General features: G+C 41.4%; 1 protein-coding gene across 2 annotated transcripts in view; it reads right to left on the minus strand.

Moving 5' to 3' along the window:
* RETREG1 (reticulophagy regulator 1) overlaps positions 1-20325 on the minus strand; it is a 158202-nt gene continuing 137877 nt past the window's right edge. For both annotated transcript variants that reach the window (XM_086362492.1, XM_086362493.1), the window contains 6 exons: positions 12657-12783; positions 9502-9586; positions 6705-6842; positions 5878-5942; positions 5132-5258; positions 1-2205 (listed from right to left, as the gene is read on the minus strand). In XM_086362492.1, coding sequence (XP_086218618.1) covers positions 1712-2205; positions 5132-5258; positions 5878-5942; positions 6705-6842; positions 9502-9586; positions 12657-12783 — 1036 coding nt within the window. In that variant the 3' untranslated portion in view covers positions 1-1711. The remainder of the gene's footprint in view (positions 2206-5131; positions 5259-5877; positions 5943-6704; positions 6843-9501; positions 9587-12656; positions 12784-20325) is intronic.

Raw genomic sequence — 20325 nt, forward strand, 5'->3', positions numbered from 1 at the left:
TATTTTATAAATACGTGACTGTATTTTTCTTCATGTCCAGAAACTCTTGCTGAAACAGAAGTCAGGGATATTCCTCGCAAACCCACACAGCTCATAGATCTAACACCAGGTTTCCATTTGTACCGAAATGGGCAAGATGATGAAGGCACGGGCTCACTTTTGTATTGATAAAGGACATCAAACACAGTCACGAGGCACTAATAACAAGGAAGCATCATCAATCACGAAAAGCAAGCGGTCAGAGTCTTCAGTCACTTCTCTCCCTTTAACATTTGGCAAAATTTAGTCTAGATATTTTAATACCTCAGAAAGAAAAACAAAATATGAGATGTTACATTAAAATGTCAGGTGATGTATTATTACTCTTTAGACACAGAAGGGAAGGGATGAAGTAAAGAGAGGGGACCTCAGATTTCCTGTATTCTTGGATTATCCTTCCTTTCTGAGGGGCTCAGATGTCTGTGTGCATCTGTCAAAATGCCAGCTCTACCTGAAGATTGAAGAGATGGTTGGTAGCTGCTGACATGGTCCCTCGACACTATTAAAAGTTTCTATCGCACAAACAGAAGTAGCTTGATTTCTGCTCTTTAGTCCTTTTAAAAACCTAAGTCGAATTTGATTATAAGTAATCTAAAATGTTTAAAGTAAAAGAAAATATATATTCTAGCTTCCTAAGAAGAAACAGATTACATGTTTTGACTTCAATGGCAAATAAATACACTTGAAAGCCAGGCAAGTTTCTCTCCTGCCAGGGAGTCAGACTATGAAAACAGTTCTTGTTTCTCTGCGGTGGATGACCACATCACTCATAGAACATACCAGGAACTATTTTAAGAGACTTTTCTGTAATATCAAAGATGAGGGTTTAACCTAGTTCTGAGCAGGCAGAATAAATCTGCACTCACAATATCCTTCTCACAAATACATGACAACTGAAACAACAAAGTGCAGCCTATTTCTGTTTACATCAAAACCACGTAGACACGTGATATCTAAGTACTTGCTTTCTACACGCTAATATCACCCATTGCCAAGGCTCGAGCTGGCAGTCAATGGAGCATGCCATTTACAAGGAAGCCTAAAGTCTACAACTGCAGAAATAACATGGAAATGTATCAGCCTATCCAACATAAATATATTTTCAAAAAATTATCCTAGGAAATTGATTTTAATAGTCTCTCCCAAGTCTTTCAACCAAAGTGACTTTGATAATTTTTGTCTTTTTATGTCAAAATCCACCAAAAATTTTTAACTGTGTCCAAGTATTAGGAACAAGGAGCCAATATAGCATGTGTTCACAATTGTTAGTATTTCAGTGAGTTACAATAAACTGTTTTTGCATGCTTGAAAAATTGTGAAGAAAATGTAAGGAATACTTATGGGAGGATCTCAATAATTGGGTGTTTCCATTTTACTTTAAAAACAACCGCTAATGTTCAACTCCGACAACACAGTGTGTGTGTATATACATATATATAAAGTTCATTTCCATGCTCATTACATAAAAATAACTATGAGAAATATCAATCTATCAGTGTCAGCTGACATATATCCAATGAATTCACTGCAGAAGGAGGGAGAAAGACCAAAAAAAATTCTAAAGTAATCAGTAAAGCTCACAGTTTGAAAAGATTTGATTTTTTTTTTCTTTTTTGCTTGTTTGAAATTTTTTTGGTAGTTTGTGCTCTGTCATAATAAGCTGATTCCCAGACTAATGGCCTCCGAGCAGATTTGAAAGGAAACCTGAAGACTTCTTATTTTGCTGGGCTTCTGCTTCCTGGTCTTGTGACAGTCCCAATTCACTCTCAATTTGATCAAGCTCTGACTGGTCCAGGAGTTCAAAGTCATCGCCCTCCTCCGTGTCTGTGTCCTCCCCCAGGCTGGGAGCAGCCTGAGACAGCGCTTGGCGCACGCCTGCCAACTGGTCTTTGACCGCGGCGGTCACCGCGGCCGTGATGACGTCCCCAGCCAGGTCGCTCATCAGGTGCAGCGTCTGGTCACTGCTCAGAGGAAGGCTGAGACCAGCTGCTGACTTCTTCTCTGTGCTCCGTCTGGAACCGCCGTCCAACTGCTCCTTTTTTCTCTTGAGCTCAGTGGGCAGGCCAAGGCTCAATTCATCTTCATCGTTTGTTCCCGTGCCATTTTCTAGCGATGGAAAATCTGAAAGGTCTCGAGAGAAAACTTCCTCACTAGGTCGGTCAAGGTCTGTAAAATGCAGAATAGAAATTGAGGCTTAAGCACCATAATAATTTTTTTTTTAATGATTCAACTTTTAACTGATGAAGCTGTTGTTGTTTAGTCTTTAAGTTGTGTCCGACTCTTTGGCAATCCCATGGACTGCAGCCCATCAGGCTCCTCTGTCCATGGGATCTCCCAGACAAGAATACTGGAAGTGAAAGTGAAAGGCGCTCAGTCATGTCCAGCTGTTTGCGACCCCATGGACTGTATACAATCCATGGAATTCTCCAGGCCAGAATACTGAAGTGAGTAGGGTAGCCTACTCCAGGGGAACAGCCTACTCCAGAAAAACCCTCCAGGGGATCTTCCCAACCCAGGGATCAAACCCAGGCCTCACCCCATAGTCCATGGGGTCACAAAGAGTTGGACAAGACTGAGCGACTTTCACTTAAGAATACTGGAGTGGACTGCTGTTTCCTTCTCCAAGTGGGATCTTCCCAACCCAGGCGTAGAACTCGGGTCTCCTGCATTGCAGGCAGATTCTTTACCATCTGAGCCACCAGGGAAGCCCCTGAGACAGGATGCTTAAGATTAAAGGGTTTGTTATGCTGGTCTTACGGATGTTTACAGCTTGTAGAACTTGAGAGGACTTCAGTGAGCCTCTTGTTCTAATACACTTTAAAGATGAGGAAATTGAGATCCACAGAAATTATGTTACCTGTGCAAGGCCATATAGTAAGTTAATGACAAATGCAAGGCTACACTTGGGTTTTCCAATCTCCCAATCTGTATTATTTCAACATCACACAGCCTTCTTCCTTCCTCTAGAAAAAGGAAGTGTGTTCTTGCCTGTAAATACATGTGTAAAATAATTTATTCATAATCCTTTATTATAATTGCTTATATTTTCAGTATATGGTTAAAATGACTTGAAATAATCCAATGAGACTAGCAAAAGTTATTGCACAAGAGTTGTCTGAAATTTTATTTTAAATTGTACTTAACCTAATTATAAAAGAGAACAAAGCTTTTTAAAAAAAAAAAAAAAAACTACCTTGGAGGAAGAATATGAGCAACCCTGGAGTCAGCTTTTGATTCAGGAAACCTGTCCCCCATGGTTCAGTCCCTCTTAATGAGCGCTAGCTCTGGATACGTGGGATTAGCTTTTCTCTTCCTCTCTCCCACAACTGTGGTCTTTCCTGGTGGCTCAGATAGTAAAGAATCTGCCTGCCATGCAGGAGACCCGGGTTCCATCCCTGGGTTGGGAAGATCCCCTGGAGATGGGAATGCCTATCCACTCCAATATTCTTGCCTGGAGAATTCCATGGGGTCACAAGGAGTTGGACATGACTGAGCGTGTGTGTGTCTCACTATTTCCCATTACTGCTATAAATAATGCCACCAGATATTCCAGAATTTTTTTCATTGCCAATTATTTGTTTTCAAAATAAAGGAAGAATTTGACATTGACTGGCTTAGATTTTTTTCTCACACTCTTAAATAATAGATTTTGAGATATAATTCATATCCTATAAAATTTACCCTTTTAAAGTGTACGGTTAGGTCAAGAAGCAACAGTTAGAACTGGACATGGAACAACAGACTGGTTCCAAATAGGAAAAGGAGTACGTCAAGGCTGTATATTGTTACCCTGCTTATTTAACTTATATGCAGAGTGCATCATGAGAAATGCTGGGCTGGAAGAAGCACAAGCTGGAACCAAGATTGCTGGGAGAAATATCAATAACCTCAGATATGACGATGACACAATCCTTATGGTGGTGAAGAAAGTGAAGAGGAACTAAAAAGCCTCTTGATGAAAGTAAAAGAGGAGAGTGAAAAAGTTGGCTTAAAGCTCAACATTCAGAAAACTAAGATCATGGCATCTGGTCCCATCACTTCATGGGAAATAGATGGGGAAACAGTGGAAACAGTGTCAGACTTTATTTTTCTGGGCTCCAAAATCACTGCAGATGGTGATTGCAGCCATGAAATTAAAAGACGCTTACTCCTTGGAAGGAAAGTTATGACCAACCTAGATAGCATATTCAAAAGCAGAGACATTACTTTGCCAACAAAGGTCCGTTTAGTCAAGGCTATGGTTTTTCCAGTGGTCATGTATGGGTGTGAGAGTTGGACTGTGAAGAAAGCTGAGCACTGAAGAATTGATGCTTTTGAACTGTGGTGTTGGAGAAGACTCTTGAGAGTCCCTTGGACTGCAAGGAGATCCAACCAGTCCATTCTAAAGGAGATCAGTCCTGGGTGTTCTTTGGAAGGAATGATGCTAAAGCTGAAACTCCAGTACTTTGGCCACCTCATGTGAAGAGTTGACTCATTGGAAAAGACTCTGATGCTGGGAGGGATTAGGGGCAGGAGGAGAAGGGGACAACAGAGAATGAGATGGCTGGATGGCTTCACTGACTCGATGGACGTGAGTCTGAGTGAACTCCAGGAGTTGGTGATGGACAGGAAGGCCTGACGTGCTGCAATTCATGAGGTCGCAAAGAGTCGGACACGACTGAGCGACTGAACTGAACTGAACTGAACTAGGTGGTCTTTGGTATATTCACAAGGCTGTACAACATCTCCACTACCTAATTCTAGAACATTTTCATCACCCAAAAGGAAACATATTAATTACCAGTCACCCACCAGTCCCTCTTCCCAGCCCCTGGCAATCACTCATCTAATTTCCTTCCACATGGATTTGTCTGTTTTGGACATTTCATGTAAATGGAGTCACACAATGAGTGGACTTGTGTGTTTGGCTTCCTGCCCTCAGCATATCATGTTCAAGGTTTATCCATATTATAGCAAGTGTCAGTGTTTCTATAGCCCAGTGATATTCCATTGCATAGATGTAGCACACTTTATCCAGTCAGAAGTTGACACAGTTAAATACTTTTGCATGGACTCAAAATAACACTCAGAGCATCTACAGGTGTGAACATACCATCAGAAGTGTCTGTCTGTGGAGTGTATCCTTCTGAGAGGTTGAAGGTCCCATTGTCCGTCCAGGAGACCTCAGACACATCGGTGTCAGACACAGACAATTCTTTGGCAGCAGTGGTGAGGCTAATCTGTATTAATATAAATGCCAGTGACACATTTCAAACTCCTATGGGATGTCTTTCTAAAAATCCAACTAACACCAAAAATGTCAGAATAGTAAGAACCAGATGAGTATTTTCCCTTTTAATAGTTCAATCATTTTAGAGAAATAGGAGAAGTTGTATTAATGGAATTTAGAAAGATGGTAACGATAACCCTCTATGTGAGACAGCAAAAGAGACACAGATGTATAGAACAGTCTTTTGGACTCTGTGGGAGAGGGAGTGGGTGGGATGATTTGGGAGAATGGCATTGAAACATGTATAATATCATATAAGAAATGAACCGCCAGTCCAGGTTTGATGCATGATACAGGATGCTCAGGGCTGGTGCACTGGGATGACCCAGAGGGATGGTATGGGGAGGGAGGTGGGAGGGGGAGTTCAGGATGGGGAACATGTGTACACCCATGGCAGATTCATGTTGATGTATGGCAAAACCAATACAATATTATAAAGTAATTCGCCTCTAATTAAAATAAATAAATTTAAATTTTTTAAAAAAGGAAAATCATTCCAGTTTTGGTACAAGTAGATACACTGACAGGCAAACAACACAGGAACGAATTGAAAACTGAACAAAAAATACCTTAGGACAAAGAGCTGAAAAGTCTAATTCACTGTCATCTTTGTGACTTTTTTCTTTATCTGCTTCTGTTGAGAAAAAATTTGGAAGCTTTCAGTTTCCTGGCCAGCTCAGACAGAGTGTATTTTATCCATTATATATCCTGATCCCCCAATCCTCATGTCCTTCAATGTCTCCCTGTAATTAAATGTTTGCATATAACGAGCTTCACATATTTGCAAGTGTTTGGTTCCCGAGGGAAATGGTCCATACCAGTGGCTCTCACAGCGTGGCCCCTGGACCACAGCAGTAACAGCAGCACTGGGAATCTTTTAGCAATACAAATTCCCAGGCCCTCCCCCAGACCAACTCAATCAGACACTAACTTTAAGACGCTCTCGAGATCCATCTGGTGCTTGCTCTAGTTGAGAATCTATAAGGTCAGAGGCCAAGTTAAAATGTGAAAAAGGATCGCACCGGCCTTCCCTCTATTTTCTTTTTCCATGGCTCCCACTCTCTGCCCTACCTGCATCATTCGTTATTTGCAAGCACCTACCCCAAAAGCAAACAGTGTCGAGAAAGGAAACAATAAATAGCAAATGTAGACCTCCGGAGTCTTTCCTCTTTCCCCCGATAGTTTGGATTAAAAAGCCACTTTAGTATGTGTGTGAGAAAAGAGTAATAAATGCTTAAGTAGGAAAAAGCTATGTTACTTTGTGGGGGGATCTGCTTCTGTAATAATATGTAGTTAATGGCTAAAACACCCTAAAATGCATTCAAAGTGATCTCATAATACAGAGCCAGCAATGCCTCCTTTCAGGTGTGGAATCTAAAATCCAAACGTTACCTACCAGATCTCTCACGTTTCTTCTGGTTAATATATTCTCTGATTCCAAAATCTAGTTTCAGGAGACATGACTTGATTTTGCTGTATATTTTTTGTCCAATATCATTACACTTGAACAGTGGACACAAAAATGCACACAGCACTGAAAGATAAGGAGGAAGAGAGGTTAGGGGAAATGTCCTTGCTTTCCAACTACCTATTAGTATTTCACAAAATTGTTTCAGTTCCTTTACGGACAAACTGGAGTTTTTTCCCTTGGGGAAATGCCTCTGTGAGATAAGTTCATAATTTCATTCTTCTCCTTGTAATGAAAACATTTTCTCCTACACATACACACACACTCACACACACCCCATGATCACTGTTCTCAAAGACTTGAAATTAGATAACCCATCCACTCAACCCTCTTACACTCAAAAGTCATACAAAGGTTACATGCTTCTCATACAACAGTCCTGGATGAAAATATCAACTCTACTTATTTGTTAAATGACATTTCTCCATAGAAAAGTTATCACTATCCATTAGCCTCTCATCAGTCATATTAGGATAACACCACCATCTCTGGGGGTTGCTGTGAAGAACAACTGAGATGAATACAGACCATCTGAATAATGCCTGGCCCATATTTAGACACTCTTTCCCTGGCTCTCTTCTCCTTTCTCTCTTAAACAAGGCAGCTCAAGGGCTGAAACATTCTACATGAGTTATACCTGGGAGAATGAATTTGAGCCCTGACCATCTGCCTTCCCTTGTGGCTCAGTTGGTAAAGAATCCACCTGCAATGAGGGAGACCTGGGTTCGATCCCTGGGTTGAGAAGATCCCCTAGAGAAGGGAAAGGCTACCCACTCTAGTATTCTGGCCTGGAGAATTCCACGGACTATACAGTCCATGGGGTCGCAAAGAGTTGGACATGACTAAGTGACCTTCACTTCACTTCATCTGCCTTTTGTGCTAGGCTTTAGGAATATGAAAAGAAATGAAGATCAACGCAGTATGCCCTAATCAACATTGCATGCCCTCATGTTTATTTCTTTGCAGTTGTCAGGACACATGCCCATTTACCTTTTTTAAATAGGAGTTGTGAACTCAAATATCTTTAGAAGCTGAGAAGGTATATGTAAAATGTAAAGGCTGGTGCAAGAAAAATAGGGAAATAAGAAGGTTAGTTTAGTGAAGAGTTGCTGCCCCATTTAAAAAGGTGGCAGGGCCAGAATGTCACATTTTTCAGGAAAAGCATGAAGGCACAACTTCTTTACAGCACTTTCGAGTTATAGTTGATATATGATAAATTGCATACATTTAAAGTGTACAGTTTGAAAAGTTTTGACACATGCATATAACTAAGAAATTATCATTATGACAAATAAGGAACATGCCTGCCAGCCCCTAAAGTTTCCTCCTGTTTCTCTTAGCCCTTCCTCTCTCCTGCCTTTCCCCGCCCCACCCACCCCATCCCCAGAGAATCACTTCTGTGTGTTGTCACTAAAGATTACTGTGAATTATATATAAATGGAATCGTATGGTGCGTAGTCTGTTTTTTAACCTGGCTTCTCCCACTCAACTAATTACTTTTATATTTATCCAGATCTTTGCATATATCAATTGTTTAGTGTTGAGTAGTAATCCACTGTATGGATATATCACAATTTGTTTGCCCATTTATCTGTTGATGGACATATGAATTATCTTCTGATTTCGGCTACTACAGATAAAGTGAAAGTCGCGCAGTCATGTCCGACTCTTCGCAACCCCATGGACTATACAGTCCATGGAATGCTCTAGGCCAGAATACTGGAGTGAGTAGACTACAGATAAAGCCTCTATGAACATCTGTGCACAAGTCTTTGTGAAGGTGTATGCTTTCATTTCTCTTGGGTAAATAAATACCTTGCTTTGAAATGGCTGGGTCATTTGGAAAACTGCCAAATTGTTAGCCAGAGTGGCTGCGCCATTTTACTGATCCATGAGAACTCTAATTGTTCCATATCCTGCCTAATACTTGATACAGTCAGTAGTTTTAATTTCCGCCACTTTGGTGGGGGTATAATGATGTCTCATTGTGCTTTAAAAAAAAAAAATTCTACTTCTTTATTATTTTTGGCTGTGTTGGGTCTTCTCTGTAGCTGCGGTGAGCAGGGGCTCCTCTCCACTTGCTGGGCAAGGGCTTCTCATTGCTGTGGCTTCTCCTGTCGTGGAGCACGGCCTGCAGGGTGTGTGGGCTTCAGCAGCTGGAGCACGTGGGCTCAGTAGCTGTGGCTCCCGGGTTCCAGAACACAGACTCAATAGTTGCGGTGCGTGGGCTGAGCTGCTCCAAGGCATGTGGCATCTTCCCAGACCAGGGCTCAAATCCATGTTTCCTGCTTTTGGCAGGGGGATTCTTCACTACTGAGCCACCCAGGGACATCCTCATTGTGCCTTTAATTACATTTGAGCTGCCAATCATGCACAATGGCAAAGGAATTAATGTGTTTAGGCGAAAGGAATTAATGTGTTTGGGCGAAAGGAATTAATGTGTTTGGGTTGGGGAGTGGAGAGTATAACTTTATTGTTTTATTGACATAATTTAAAATAAAATGAGTTGCTTACAATCTTGCTTTTTGACAGTGATTTGTACAGTTGTGGAAAAGCAACATGTCTCTAGAAAAAGAAGAAACTTTGAAGAGCAGAAAATTAAATAGTCAACTTGATTTATAATCAAGAACTCATACCCGCTCTTCTAAGCTATGGAAGTTCTTAATAGACCATTAAATAACATCGTATGTGTTGTATCAATTAGCTGAATGTTCTACATACTTACACAGTAGATAGCTGAGTATAACCCCAGGAATGTAACTTCCCAAGATGGTAAAAAAGGTGCACACGCTGCAGACCAGGAGACAAAACTAGAAGTAACAGAAGTAATGGGACAGTTACTCACTCGCTCATAACACCAAGACACTTCAGAGCACAGGATACACACACACTTATTGATCTATGTGTCATCTATCATGTTATGGCAAACGTTCTTCAAACACTGTTCTCTGCACTTAGATCTAATGACTGCTGTGTTCAATGAGCCTTAATCCACTTTCACATTTAATAATAATCATTTTGAAGTTTCCAGAAGTTAATTTCTGGCACAGAGAACATCTCCCGTTAATCGGCTACGTTACTAAATGCAAGAGACCTGAAGAGTAGTATGTGCCTGGAAACTTCTTTCACTCATGGTCACTCTCTGAAAACAATGCAGTCCAGGAATGAAATCTGTAAGTTCAAACTACACCTGTAAGTCCATGGAAATCCATAAATCCAGCAAAACGAGTTAGAGAAATTAGAGGTATTTACATAAACATAACAGCAATTTACCCAGGTGGTAAGCAATTGTGATTGTAGATTACTAGTAGATCGTAGGATAAATCTACTGGCCATTACTATCCTCCTTTCTAACCACCTGCTCCTCAAACCAACTCCACTCCTAGGTCACCTGGAAACCAACGACGAGTAAAACTAAATTCCTATGGCAAAATTCAGTTATTTTCTTTCTGTCAGTTGTGGCCAAAAGAATCTTGGTTGTTTTAGGAAATTAAAACATCAAGACAGAAAAATTGTCCCATAAAGTCTTCACTTCTTTCCCACACTCTATTCTTTAAACTATCTTACTCCTTTGCTTTACATTATGGTACTAAATTTCACTGATAAGCCAAGAAAATTCATTAAGGGAATTTCAAAATAAGTCATGAGGACAGCATATACAATTCTGATCAATAACTGATAAAGGGAAACAGAAAGGGGATCTAAAATTCAGATTAATTTTGATTTTTCACTCTTGGCACAGGGTTAACAAATTCACTGCCGCTGCCGCTAAGTCACTTCAGTCGTGTCCGACTCTGTGCGACCCCATAGACAACAGCCCACCAGGCTCCCCCGTCCCTGGGATTCTCCAGGCAAGAACACTGGAGTGGGTTGCCATTTCCTTCTCCAATGCATGAAAGTGAAAAGTGAAAGTGAAGTCGCTCAGTCGTGTCTGACTCTTGGCGACCCCATGGACTGCAGCCCACCAGGCTCCCCCGTCCCTGGGATTCTCCAGGCAAGAACACTGGAGTGGGTTGCCATTTCCTTCTCCAGTGCATGAAAGTGAAAAGTGAAAGTGAAGTCGCTCAGTCGTGTCTGACTCTTGGCGACTCCATGGACTGTAGCCTACCAGGCTCCTTCATCTGTGGGATTTTCCAGGCAAGAGTACTGGAGTGGGGTGCCATTGCCTTCTCCGAACAAATTCACTAGTCAAAAGGAAAACAGATGAAACTGTGGGAACAAAATTAAGAGTTGTTTCTCAAGTATCAGAGGTCCTTGAAGAATATGGAGCTCTATTTGCAAAATGGAAGGGGAAAGACCATAAAAGTTAAAAGAACAAATAAAGGCATTACTATATACAGAATTCAGTTCTGCAAAGGGATTTCATATTATCCACTAAATCTGTATTAAGAGCATCATCATCTTAGGCTAACTGACTTGGGGCACATTAGTGTAACCCAATGCAAAAGTTTAAGTTCAGAATCTTCTGACAATGTGTTTAATCATCTCAGTAAAGGAAGCAACAAAAGCATGACTTATTCCACCCCCACCACCATATTGGTATCTATTCTAAAAACTGCCTTCAGTGATTAAAATGATTTATCCATATATAATGTTGCAATGTTAGTATGCTCAAAATGTGTCCAAGTATAGTTCTACTCTTCATTGAAGGTTAGATTTCCTGTAAGAGAGGGATTTTAAATGAGGACATTCCTAGGTCCTTCCTTCCAATGACAGGGGGATGTTCAAGAAACCTGACTACAGCCCTGGAAGGGGAGGGTCTACTGATGGTGCCCGACCTCACCCATGGTGTCAGGATACAGCGGGAGCTGCTTCTACACATAGAAACACTCCAGTGTGCATTTCTCCATGCAGCCCCTTCAAACCACTCTTGACTCTGCTCCTCATGGGTTTTCATCTTCATTGGAAAAATACTCATTCCATTCATATGATCACTATGGATGTTTCTGCCAAAGGTTTCCTTCCTTAAGTAAATCATACAAGAATCTTCACTTGTTAGACTAAAAGTGAGATTCAGTTACCTCCAAAAGCATCCTCAAAGGGCTATGTGTTCATTCTATCTCCCTTTGACTTGAGAACCAGTCTGCTGCTGCTGCTGCTGCTGCTAAGTCGCTTCAGTCGTGTTCGATTCTGTGCGACCCCATAGACAGCAGCCCACCAGGCTCTGCCATCCCTGGGATTCTCCAGGCAAGAACACTGGAGTGGGTTGCCATTTCCTTCTCCAATGCATGAAAGTGAAAAGTGAAAGTGAAGTCGTTCAGTCGTGTCCGACTCTTAGCAACCCTGTGAACTACAGCCCACCAGGCTCCTCCGTCCATGGGATTTTCCAGGCAAGAGTACTGGAGTGGGGTGCCATTGTCTTCTCCCAGTCTAGATTAACATAAACTGAAATTCTTTTTTTAATTAGTTAATTTTTAATTAAATGATAATTGCTTTACAATGTCGTGTTGGTTTCTGCCATACATTAATGTGAATCAGCCATAGGTATACATATGTCCCCTCCCTTTTGAACCTTCCTCCCACCTCTCATCCCATTCTACTCCTCTAGGTTGTCACAGAGCCCCTAATACATTTTTATCTTTGGTCTCACTGAGTGAGAAGACAAATCATCATTCATTTTATTTTAGCTAATAAGCTACATAGATATTGATAAAATAGAAATCCAATTCCAACTAAATTATAAGGTTGAGGACTTTCTAGTGCTAACACACTAACATTTCCAGACCTTGCTAATATCAGTTTTTATGGCACAGTTCCCAGTATGTTACATTCAGAGTTGGAAAACTTTTACAAGCTGATGAAATAGGTTAATTCATTTGTTTCCAAGTTTATTGCACATCTTAAAGCACACACATCATTCTCCTTCCCTGGAAAACTTGCCTTGCCAGGGCTCTGCTGTTTAAACACAGACATTTCTTGAAGAAATATGCTGAAATTCATCCATGATTCTGCAAGACAGTGGCTGAACCCGGGTCTTTCATCCGGTTTAGAATTGATAACTTCCCAGCTAAAGAGAGAAAAAGAAAACAAAACTTTTAACTGAACTTTGGATAATTCACTCAATAGTCACTGCTTCAGCACATATTCATTCAGCACCTCCTAGTGACTACACTCTCTGGAAAAGCCATATAAATTCAGAGATGAACAAGTCAGATAGCTGTCCAAGGACGTTCACAGGCCAAGGGCAGCACGGAACTCCACGATTATCTGGTCACAACAAAGGAAAAGCATAGAGTGGAGGCGCTGGGGCATCTTTGAAGATGTCACTTTTACGGTGCAGTCTGCATTTACACTATTTCCTATAAGGGCTTGGAAGGGTTCCAGACAAAACAGAACAGTGTACAGCGTGTGCAAGAGGCACTGGTGTGAGATGGAGCTGAAGCACCATTGAGCCTGGTGCGGCTGCAGCAGAGCGAACCAGAGAATAACATTGCAGGGAGCTGGGACGACGGGAAGAGACCTTGTGGGATTCTTAGGAATGTTTTAAACCTTAGGGATACAGAAGCCACAGCACCTTGAAAGAAACCTTGGCATAAATCTTATCATCCTCAACATCAACACCAATATTGCATTTTCAGTACACCCTTGATCCTTGCACAATGCTGCACTGAATCCATGTATGTACAATTTATTGTTGCCCCTTCGTGTTGGTCATTCCCCTGCATCCAAGGGTTTAGCCGACAACAGACCCTGTATATTTACTATTGAGAAATATCCACTCTAAGTGGATGCACACAGTTCAAACCTGGGTTGTTCAAGGGTCAGTGGTACTCCATGTTGGTCAACTCAGTAGAAAACTGTTAAGCTCAACAAGATCTCTCAATACCCCGTATTTTTCTAGAGTATCTTTTCTCAATCATCATCAGAAAACATGCTGAATGTGGTGTACATGCCAGGCACGTACTGTGCGTCCCTGTCTTCATTTGTTCTACAGGAACTAAAAACTGTTCACAACTGCTCCAGGAGGGAGACATAGAGACACTGGGCATTTCTTACAGTTACAAAGCCATCAAGTTCAAATGCCACTCTTAAAATCCTATCTTATCACATAAATATACCAAACAAGATCTACCAAGGGCCCCCCAATTCAATCATCTCATAGATAATTTTAAACAAATGTGTCCAGTAGAGGACACACTGTTAGTGAGGTGTCCTCTGAGCTGTGACTGCAAGGGTGCCAGAGTGAGACTGATCTCTAGATTGGACTCCAGTAGCCCTGGTGGCTCAGACGGTGAAGAGCCTGCCTGCAGGGCAGGAGACCCAGGTTCGATCCCTAGGTGGGGAAGATCCCCTGGAGAAGGGAATGGCAACCCACTCCAGTATTCTTGCCGGGAGAATCCCATGACAGAGGAGCCTGGAGGGCTACATTCCATGGGTGGCAAAGAGTCGGACGCGACTGAATGACTAACACTTCCACACACTTTCACTTTCAGTTCAGTTGTTCCGTTGAGTCTGACTCTCTGCGACCCCATGGACTGCAGCCCTCCAGGATTCCCTGTGCATCACCACCTCCCGGAGATTGCTCAAACTCATGTCCATCCCATCGAGTCCGTGATGCCATCCAACCACTTCATCCTCTGTCGTCCCCTTCTTCTCCTGCCTTCAACTCAGCCCTATGACAAATCAAAGCCACTTTGGCCCTTAGATGCTGAACTACTCAGAAATTGTTTCTTTTTAATAAATTTTCAAATCAACACCATGACAACTACAATCAATACAATTTCCCTTTTTAGTATAAATTTTAAGCTAATTTAAGTGAGTTCAACAGCATTAAAAAAGCAAAAAAAAAAAAAAAGTCTTGTCCTTCCTCTTTGCTCTGTCAGCCTCAACCAAAGCTCTGCCAGACAGTCACTGAGCCTCCAGCGTTCAGGCTGATGCTACTCCATGAGGTAGACATTTGCCAAATGATGTCCCAACTATTTTAAGAAATGTACTTTTGGGGACGTTTAGCTATCAGTTTATGTATTCATAAACGCTACCCACTCGTGACTCACTGAGCAAGCCTGTTGACACTGGTGACCAAGTCTAGCACTAGGTCTGCATATCCTATGAATGATTCCAGACCTATTAAAAGAAACAGTAAGTGCATGGCTAGGAGGTCACTATCTGTAACAAAACCTTGCCAGTGTATTAACTTAATGGGAAATGACTTTGTACAGGGGAGTAAAAACTGAACTGGCTACTAACCTATGGTTTCTTTTCTACAACAATATAGGCCTGTTAACAAATTGCCAAGGGTAGGCTCCTCTGCGGCTGGCTCAGTGCATGACATACTGGGTTGGCCAGAAAGTTCATTTGGGGTAACATCTTATGGAAAAACCCCAACAAAAATTTTGGCTAACCTAATAAAGATTTTAATTTCTACTCTCTAGGCCTAGTAAGTAGTATATGAGCATTTGGTTAAATTGACTGGCAAATACAATTCTAACAAAAATCTATGAAAAACATAATGGAACTAATTTGATTATTATTATTTTAATGATTACAATGGAATGAGTGAACGTTTTGTATTTTGAAGCAAATTTAAGATATACTTCCATTAGGATAATGAACAAATAAAGTGAGCTGTGTTCAGAAATGAAAGACGGAATGGAAATAAAGGAATACAAGTTCCAAGTTTGTACATGAACCTTGGGATCGTAATATTGAGGGAAAAAATTCACAGAAGAATACACACAGCATAATTACATTTTTATAAAGCTCAAAATCACATTAAGCTAACAGTTCTTTAAGCAAGGAAACATTAAAAACAGAAAAAAACAAAATTCAGGAGAGCAGTTACCTCAGATGAGAGTATGTAAGGAATAAGACTTAAGATGGCAATTCTTGAATATCCTTATGTTATATATCTTAATTCAAGTGCTGGATACACAAGAATGATGTACAATATTACTGTTCTTAAAGCTGTATACATGTACACATTCACACCCTTGATTTAAAACTCCTTGATTGTTGTTGCTTTTCAGTCACTCAGTTGTGTCCAACGCTTTGCGACCCCAGGGACTGCAGCATGGCCAGGCTTCCTTGTCCTTCACCATTTCCTGGAGCTTGCTCAAACTCATGTCGGTAGAGTCAGTGATGTCATCCAACCATCTCATCCTCTGTCGTCCCCTTCTCCTCCCACCTTCAATCTTTCCCAGCAAGGTCTTTTCTAGTGAGTCGGCTCTTCACATCAGGTAGCCAAAGGATTGGAGCTTCACCTTCACCATCAGTCCTTCTAATGAATATTCAGTATTGATTTCCTTTAGGATTGACTGGTTTGATCTCCTTGCAGTCCAAGGGACTCTCAAGAGTCTTTGACAACACCACAGTTCAAAAGCATCAATTCTTCGGTGTTCAGCCTTCTTTATGGTCCAAATCTCATATCCATACATGACTACTGGAAAAAGCATAGCTTTGAGTATATGGACCTTTGTTGGCAAAGTAATGTGTCTGCTTTTTAATACGCTGTCTATGTTGGTCATAAGTTTTCTTCCAAGGAGCAAGCGTCTTTTAATTCTGTGGCTGCAGTCACCATTTGCAGTGATTTTTGATGCTTAAGTGTATATTCTTTCTTTTAATTAAATCAGTAACATTCTTACACGAGTATATCCCACTTCACATCTTATAGTCAAAATACAAATGTTACCTCCTGTGACAGTACTTTGGGACAACAAATTCCACTAGTTACTTATCTTTATTTTTAACAAAGTCCCCTTAGGGAGTTCGCTCATGGGCTAGTGGTTAGGACTCAGTGCTTTCACTGCCATGGCCAGGATTCAGTGTCTATGTGGGGAACTAAAATACTTGAGGCTTATCAAAGCATCTTTTCAAATGCCTTAAACTATTCTAATGATACCTGCATTACTGTACAAATCACAAACAGAAATGAGAAATTCTTTGTGTAAATCATGAAAATATCATCTAACCAAACAGGTTTGGGAAAGAGTATAAATGTCTGAGATAAAAATAAATGTATAGATTATCCTGAATAAAATTTAATGGAAATATGATTTAAGAAGAAAATGGGAATTCAAGGGCCAAGAAGAGATGTCACTCTACATGTACACTCTAAATAAAACATGCACCCAGCAGAGTTACTTTCTGGGAGTTTCATGATACCTTTAAATTGTCCAGCGGCTAATTCTGAGGACCAGTGGGCTATACATTTCTCTTGTCTTCCATTATATATAGTCTACCAGTAACTGACATCACCACAGTTCTATTTAGGTAATTCAGTTACATAATATATTTGAATAATACAGTTATATAATTTAGAATGAGATGGGACACTTGATGGCAACTTTTCAAATTCCCTTCTTTTATAAATGGGGAAAGGGAGATCCCTATTTTCTCAGCTAGTTCAGGGCAGAGCCTGATTTCCTATAGTTCTCTTCCCTTTAAAACATGTGCCCTCTTCAAGGGAAGAATCCGTTCAATGACATCTTGGAAGAGGCCATGAATTATAATTTAGAACAAGAAGGAACATAAGCTGATCAACCTCACTCCTTCAGAGTCAGGGCAAATGAGGTGTGACCAAGACCAACAGGGCATCATTAGGACCAACTCTTTACAGAAAGAAAAGAGTACTTCCTGTTCAGAATCCAAATATTCATCAGAACATAAGATTCATGCTTGATGGATGGTTGACAATACAGGTTACAGCTGCACATACATACACACATGTGTGGGTGCACACAGGCTCTGAGTTGCTCCATAAAGAAACTCTAGGTTTTCCTAGAGAGCCTTGTCTGGAAAACGCATAACCAGAGAAAGGATCTCCTGTGAATACTGGACGATGCTAGGGAGACAGATCTTTTACATGGCATGTGGCTCTCTTCCCACCATCCCTGGCGCTGAACAACAGGCAACGAAAGACCCAAGCAAGAGAAAAGGAGGCTGAAAAATGCTGTGAATCTTGGCCAAGTTCTTTTTTTTTTTAATCATTAAAAAAATTTTAACTCTTTATTTTGTATTGGGGAATCGCTGATTAACAATGTTCTGATAGTTGTTAATCAGCAACTCAGCCATACATATACATGTATCCATTTTCCCCAAACTCCTCTCCCATCCAGGCTGCCACATAACACTGAGCAGAGTTCCCTGTGCTCTACAGTAGGTCCTTGTTGGTGATCCATTTTCAATATAGCAGCATGTACATATCCATTCCAAACAACCTAACTACCCTTTACCTCCATCCTTCCCCCCAGCAATCATAAGTTTGTGAGTCTGCTTTTGTTTTGTAAGTTCATTTGTATCATTTCTTTTTAGATTCCACATATAAGGGATGCCATATGATACTTCTGCTTCTCTGTCTGACTCACCAAGTTCTTCACCAAAGAGTGTTAAGTGTTCTATGACTGATGTTCGCTCAAGAGGAAAAAAAAAAAAAAAGATACCAATGGCTTCAGCATTAATATTCCAGGGCTAAGGATTTTTCCTTCGAAGTTTCAGAGAGAACATGCACTTTCTTTGTTGATCTACCTTTTTTTCTTTCCTTCTTTCCTCCCTACCTTCACTTGCTTCCTTTCCCCACTAATTTTCTCTCTCTCGAAGGAGTGAATCTTCGGCACACTCCTGCCAGGAGACAAGGACCACGTGAGAGTCCCTCCGTCATGACCATCAGTCCCAGCTTCCCAGACTCTCCAAGAATCCAGGTCACATGGTTCCTGGAGAAGCCATACCTCCCAGCCTTCCCATCTGTCACCTGGGCTCTGCCCAGGAGTCTGCAGCTGTGCAGAGCTTTCCAAAACATCCATTTAGTTACATTCTCCTTTTTTTAAAAATTGATTTATTTTTAATTGAAGGATAATTACAGTATTGTGTTGGTTTCTGCCATACATCAACACGGATCAGCCACACGCTTACGTATGTCCCCTCCCTCTTTAGCCACTCTCCCATCCCCATCCCGCCCCTCTAGATTGTCACGGAGCCCCGGTTTGAGTTCCCAGAGTCATATAGCCAATTACAGTCTCCTTTTTAAGAGAAACTAAAGGGTTAGATTTTTGACAAAGAACATGCTCAAGACAAGCAGCTGCTTACTGAAGAACCAACATGATTCCACCAGCCTGAGAAGATCTAAGGGAAATAGCTCCTGAGACAAGCAGCCTCACTTTGTTCCAGAAGGGAGCTCTGGATTCCCAGGAGAAGTTGAAGCCAAAATCCCTTCCTTCTGCCTCCATCTCTGTGTGTGTGGGTATATGCTCTCACCATGCGCTCAGTCATGTACAACTCTTTTTAACCCCATGGACTGCGGCTTGCCAGGCTCCTCTGTCCATGGAACTGAGAAAATGAAAATTAAGTGAAAATGAAAGTCTCTCAGTCATGTCTGACTCTTTGAGACCCTACGGACTATACAGTCCACGGAATTCTCCAGGCCAGAATACTGGAGTGAGTAACCTTTCCCTTCTCCAGGGGATCTTCCCAACCCAGGGATCGAATCCAGGTCTCCTATATTGCAGGTAATACTCCTATATTACCAGCTGAGCCATCAGGCAATTATGAGAACACACTCAGGCATAGACATTACATGTGGCCAAAGTAATCTCTTTAGGTAGTTCTACGTGGAAAGTGTGTGTGAACTCCAGAGTACTGTTTAAACAGCGGTCATGGCCTTACTCCAGAAACTCTGGTAGAGCAGGCCTGCTGTGACCTCAGATATCTGCCCTTTGAAAATAGCGTCCCAGGTGATTCTCAGGCAGGTGTTTCTTTCCTTTAAAATTAATTTTTATTGGAGTATAGTTGCCTTACCATACCGTGTTATTTTCTACCACACCAAAGCAAGTCAGCTATTTGCTGTTGTTCACTCGCTGAGTCCTGTCCGATTCTTTTTGACCCCATGAACTGCAGCATACCAGGCTTCCCTGTCCTTCACCATCTTCCAGAGTTTGCTCAAATCCATGTCCATTGAGTCAGTGATGCTATCTAACAATCTCATTTTCTGTCAACCTCTTCTCCTCCTGCCCTCAATCTTTCCCAGCATCAGGGTCTTTTCCAATGAGTCAGACGGTCATCACATCAGGTGGCCAAAGTATTGGAGCTTCAGCTTCAGCGTCAGTCCTTTCAATGAGTACTCAGAGTTGATTTCTTTTAGGATTGCCTGGTATACGTATACATATATCCTCTATGTTTTAGATTTCCTTCCCACTTAGGTCACCACAGAGCAGTGAGTAGAGTTTCCTGCACTATAAGTAGGTTCTAGATACTATCAATAGTGGGTATAAGTCAGTCCCAATTTCCCAATTCATCCTGCACGCCCCTCCCCTCCTTGGTGTCCATAAGTATTGGTTCTCTACATCTGTGTCTCTATTTTTCCTTTGCAAATAAGTTCATCTTGAGTCAGGTGTTTCTTATCCTAAGATCAAAATAAGAAACACCCAGTGAGAAAACCACATAGGATTCTTGTTTCAAAAATAAGAGACAAGAGGGAAACTCTGCTTCAGGCAAGATGGTATAGCAGGGACCTAACTTCCAGAGCAGGGAGGTGCCACCCCCTCCCAAGGTGGGTCCTGGCAACTAGCTGAATTGAGGAGGCAGCCGTGAGAGTAAACAGAGGCTGGAGTTGGCAGGA

This window comes from Bos grunniens, chromosome 20, assembly GCF_055505025.1.
Source record: "Bos grunniens cultivar Pamir isolate PY7600 chromosome 20, Bosgru_T2T1.0, whole genome shotgun sequence".
Classification (NCBI taxonomy): domain Eukaryota; kingdom Metazoa; phylum Chordata; class Mammalia; order Artiodactyla; family Bovidae; genus Bos; species Bos grunniens.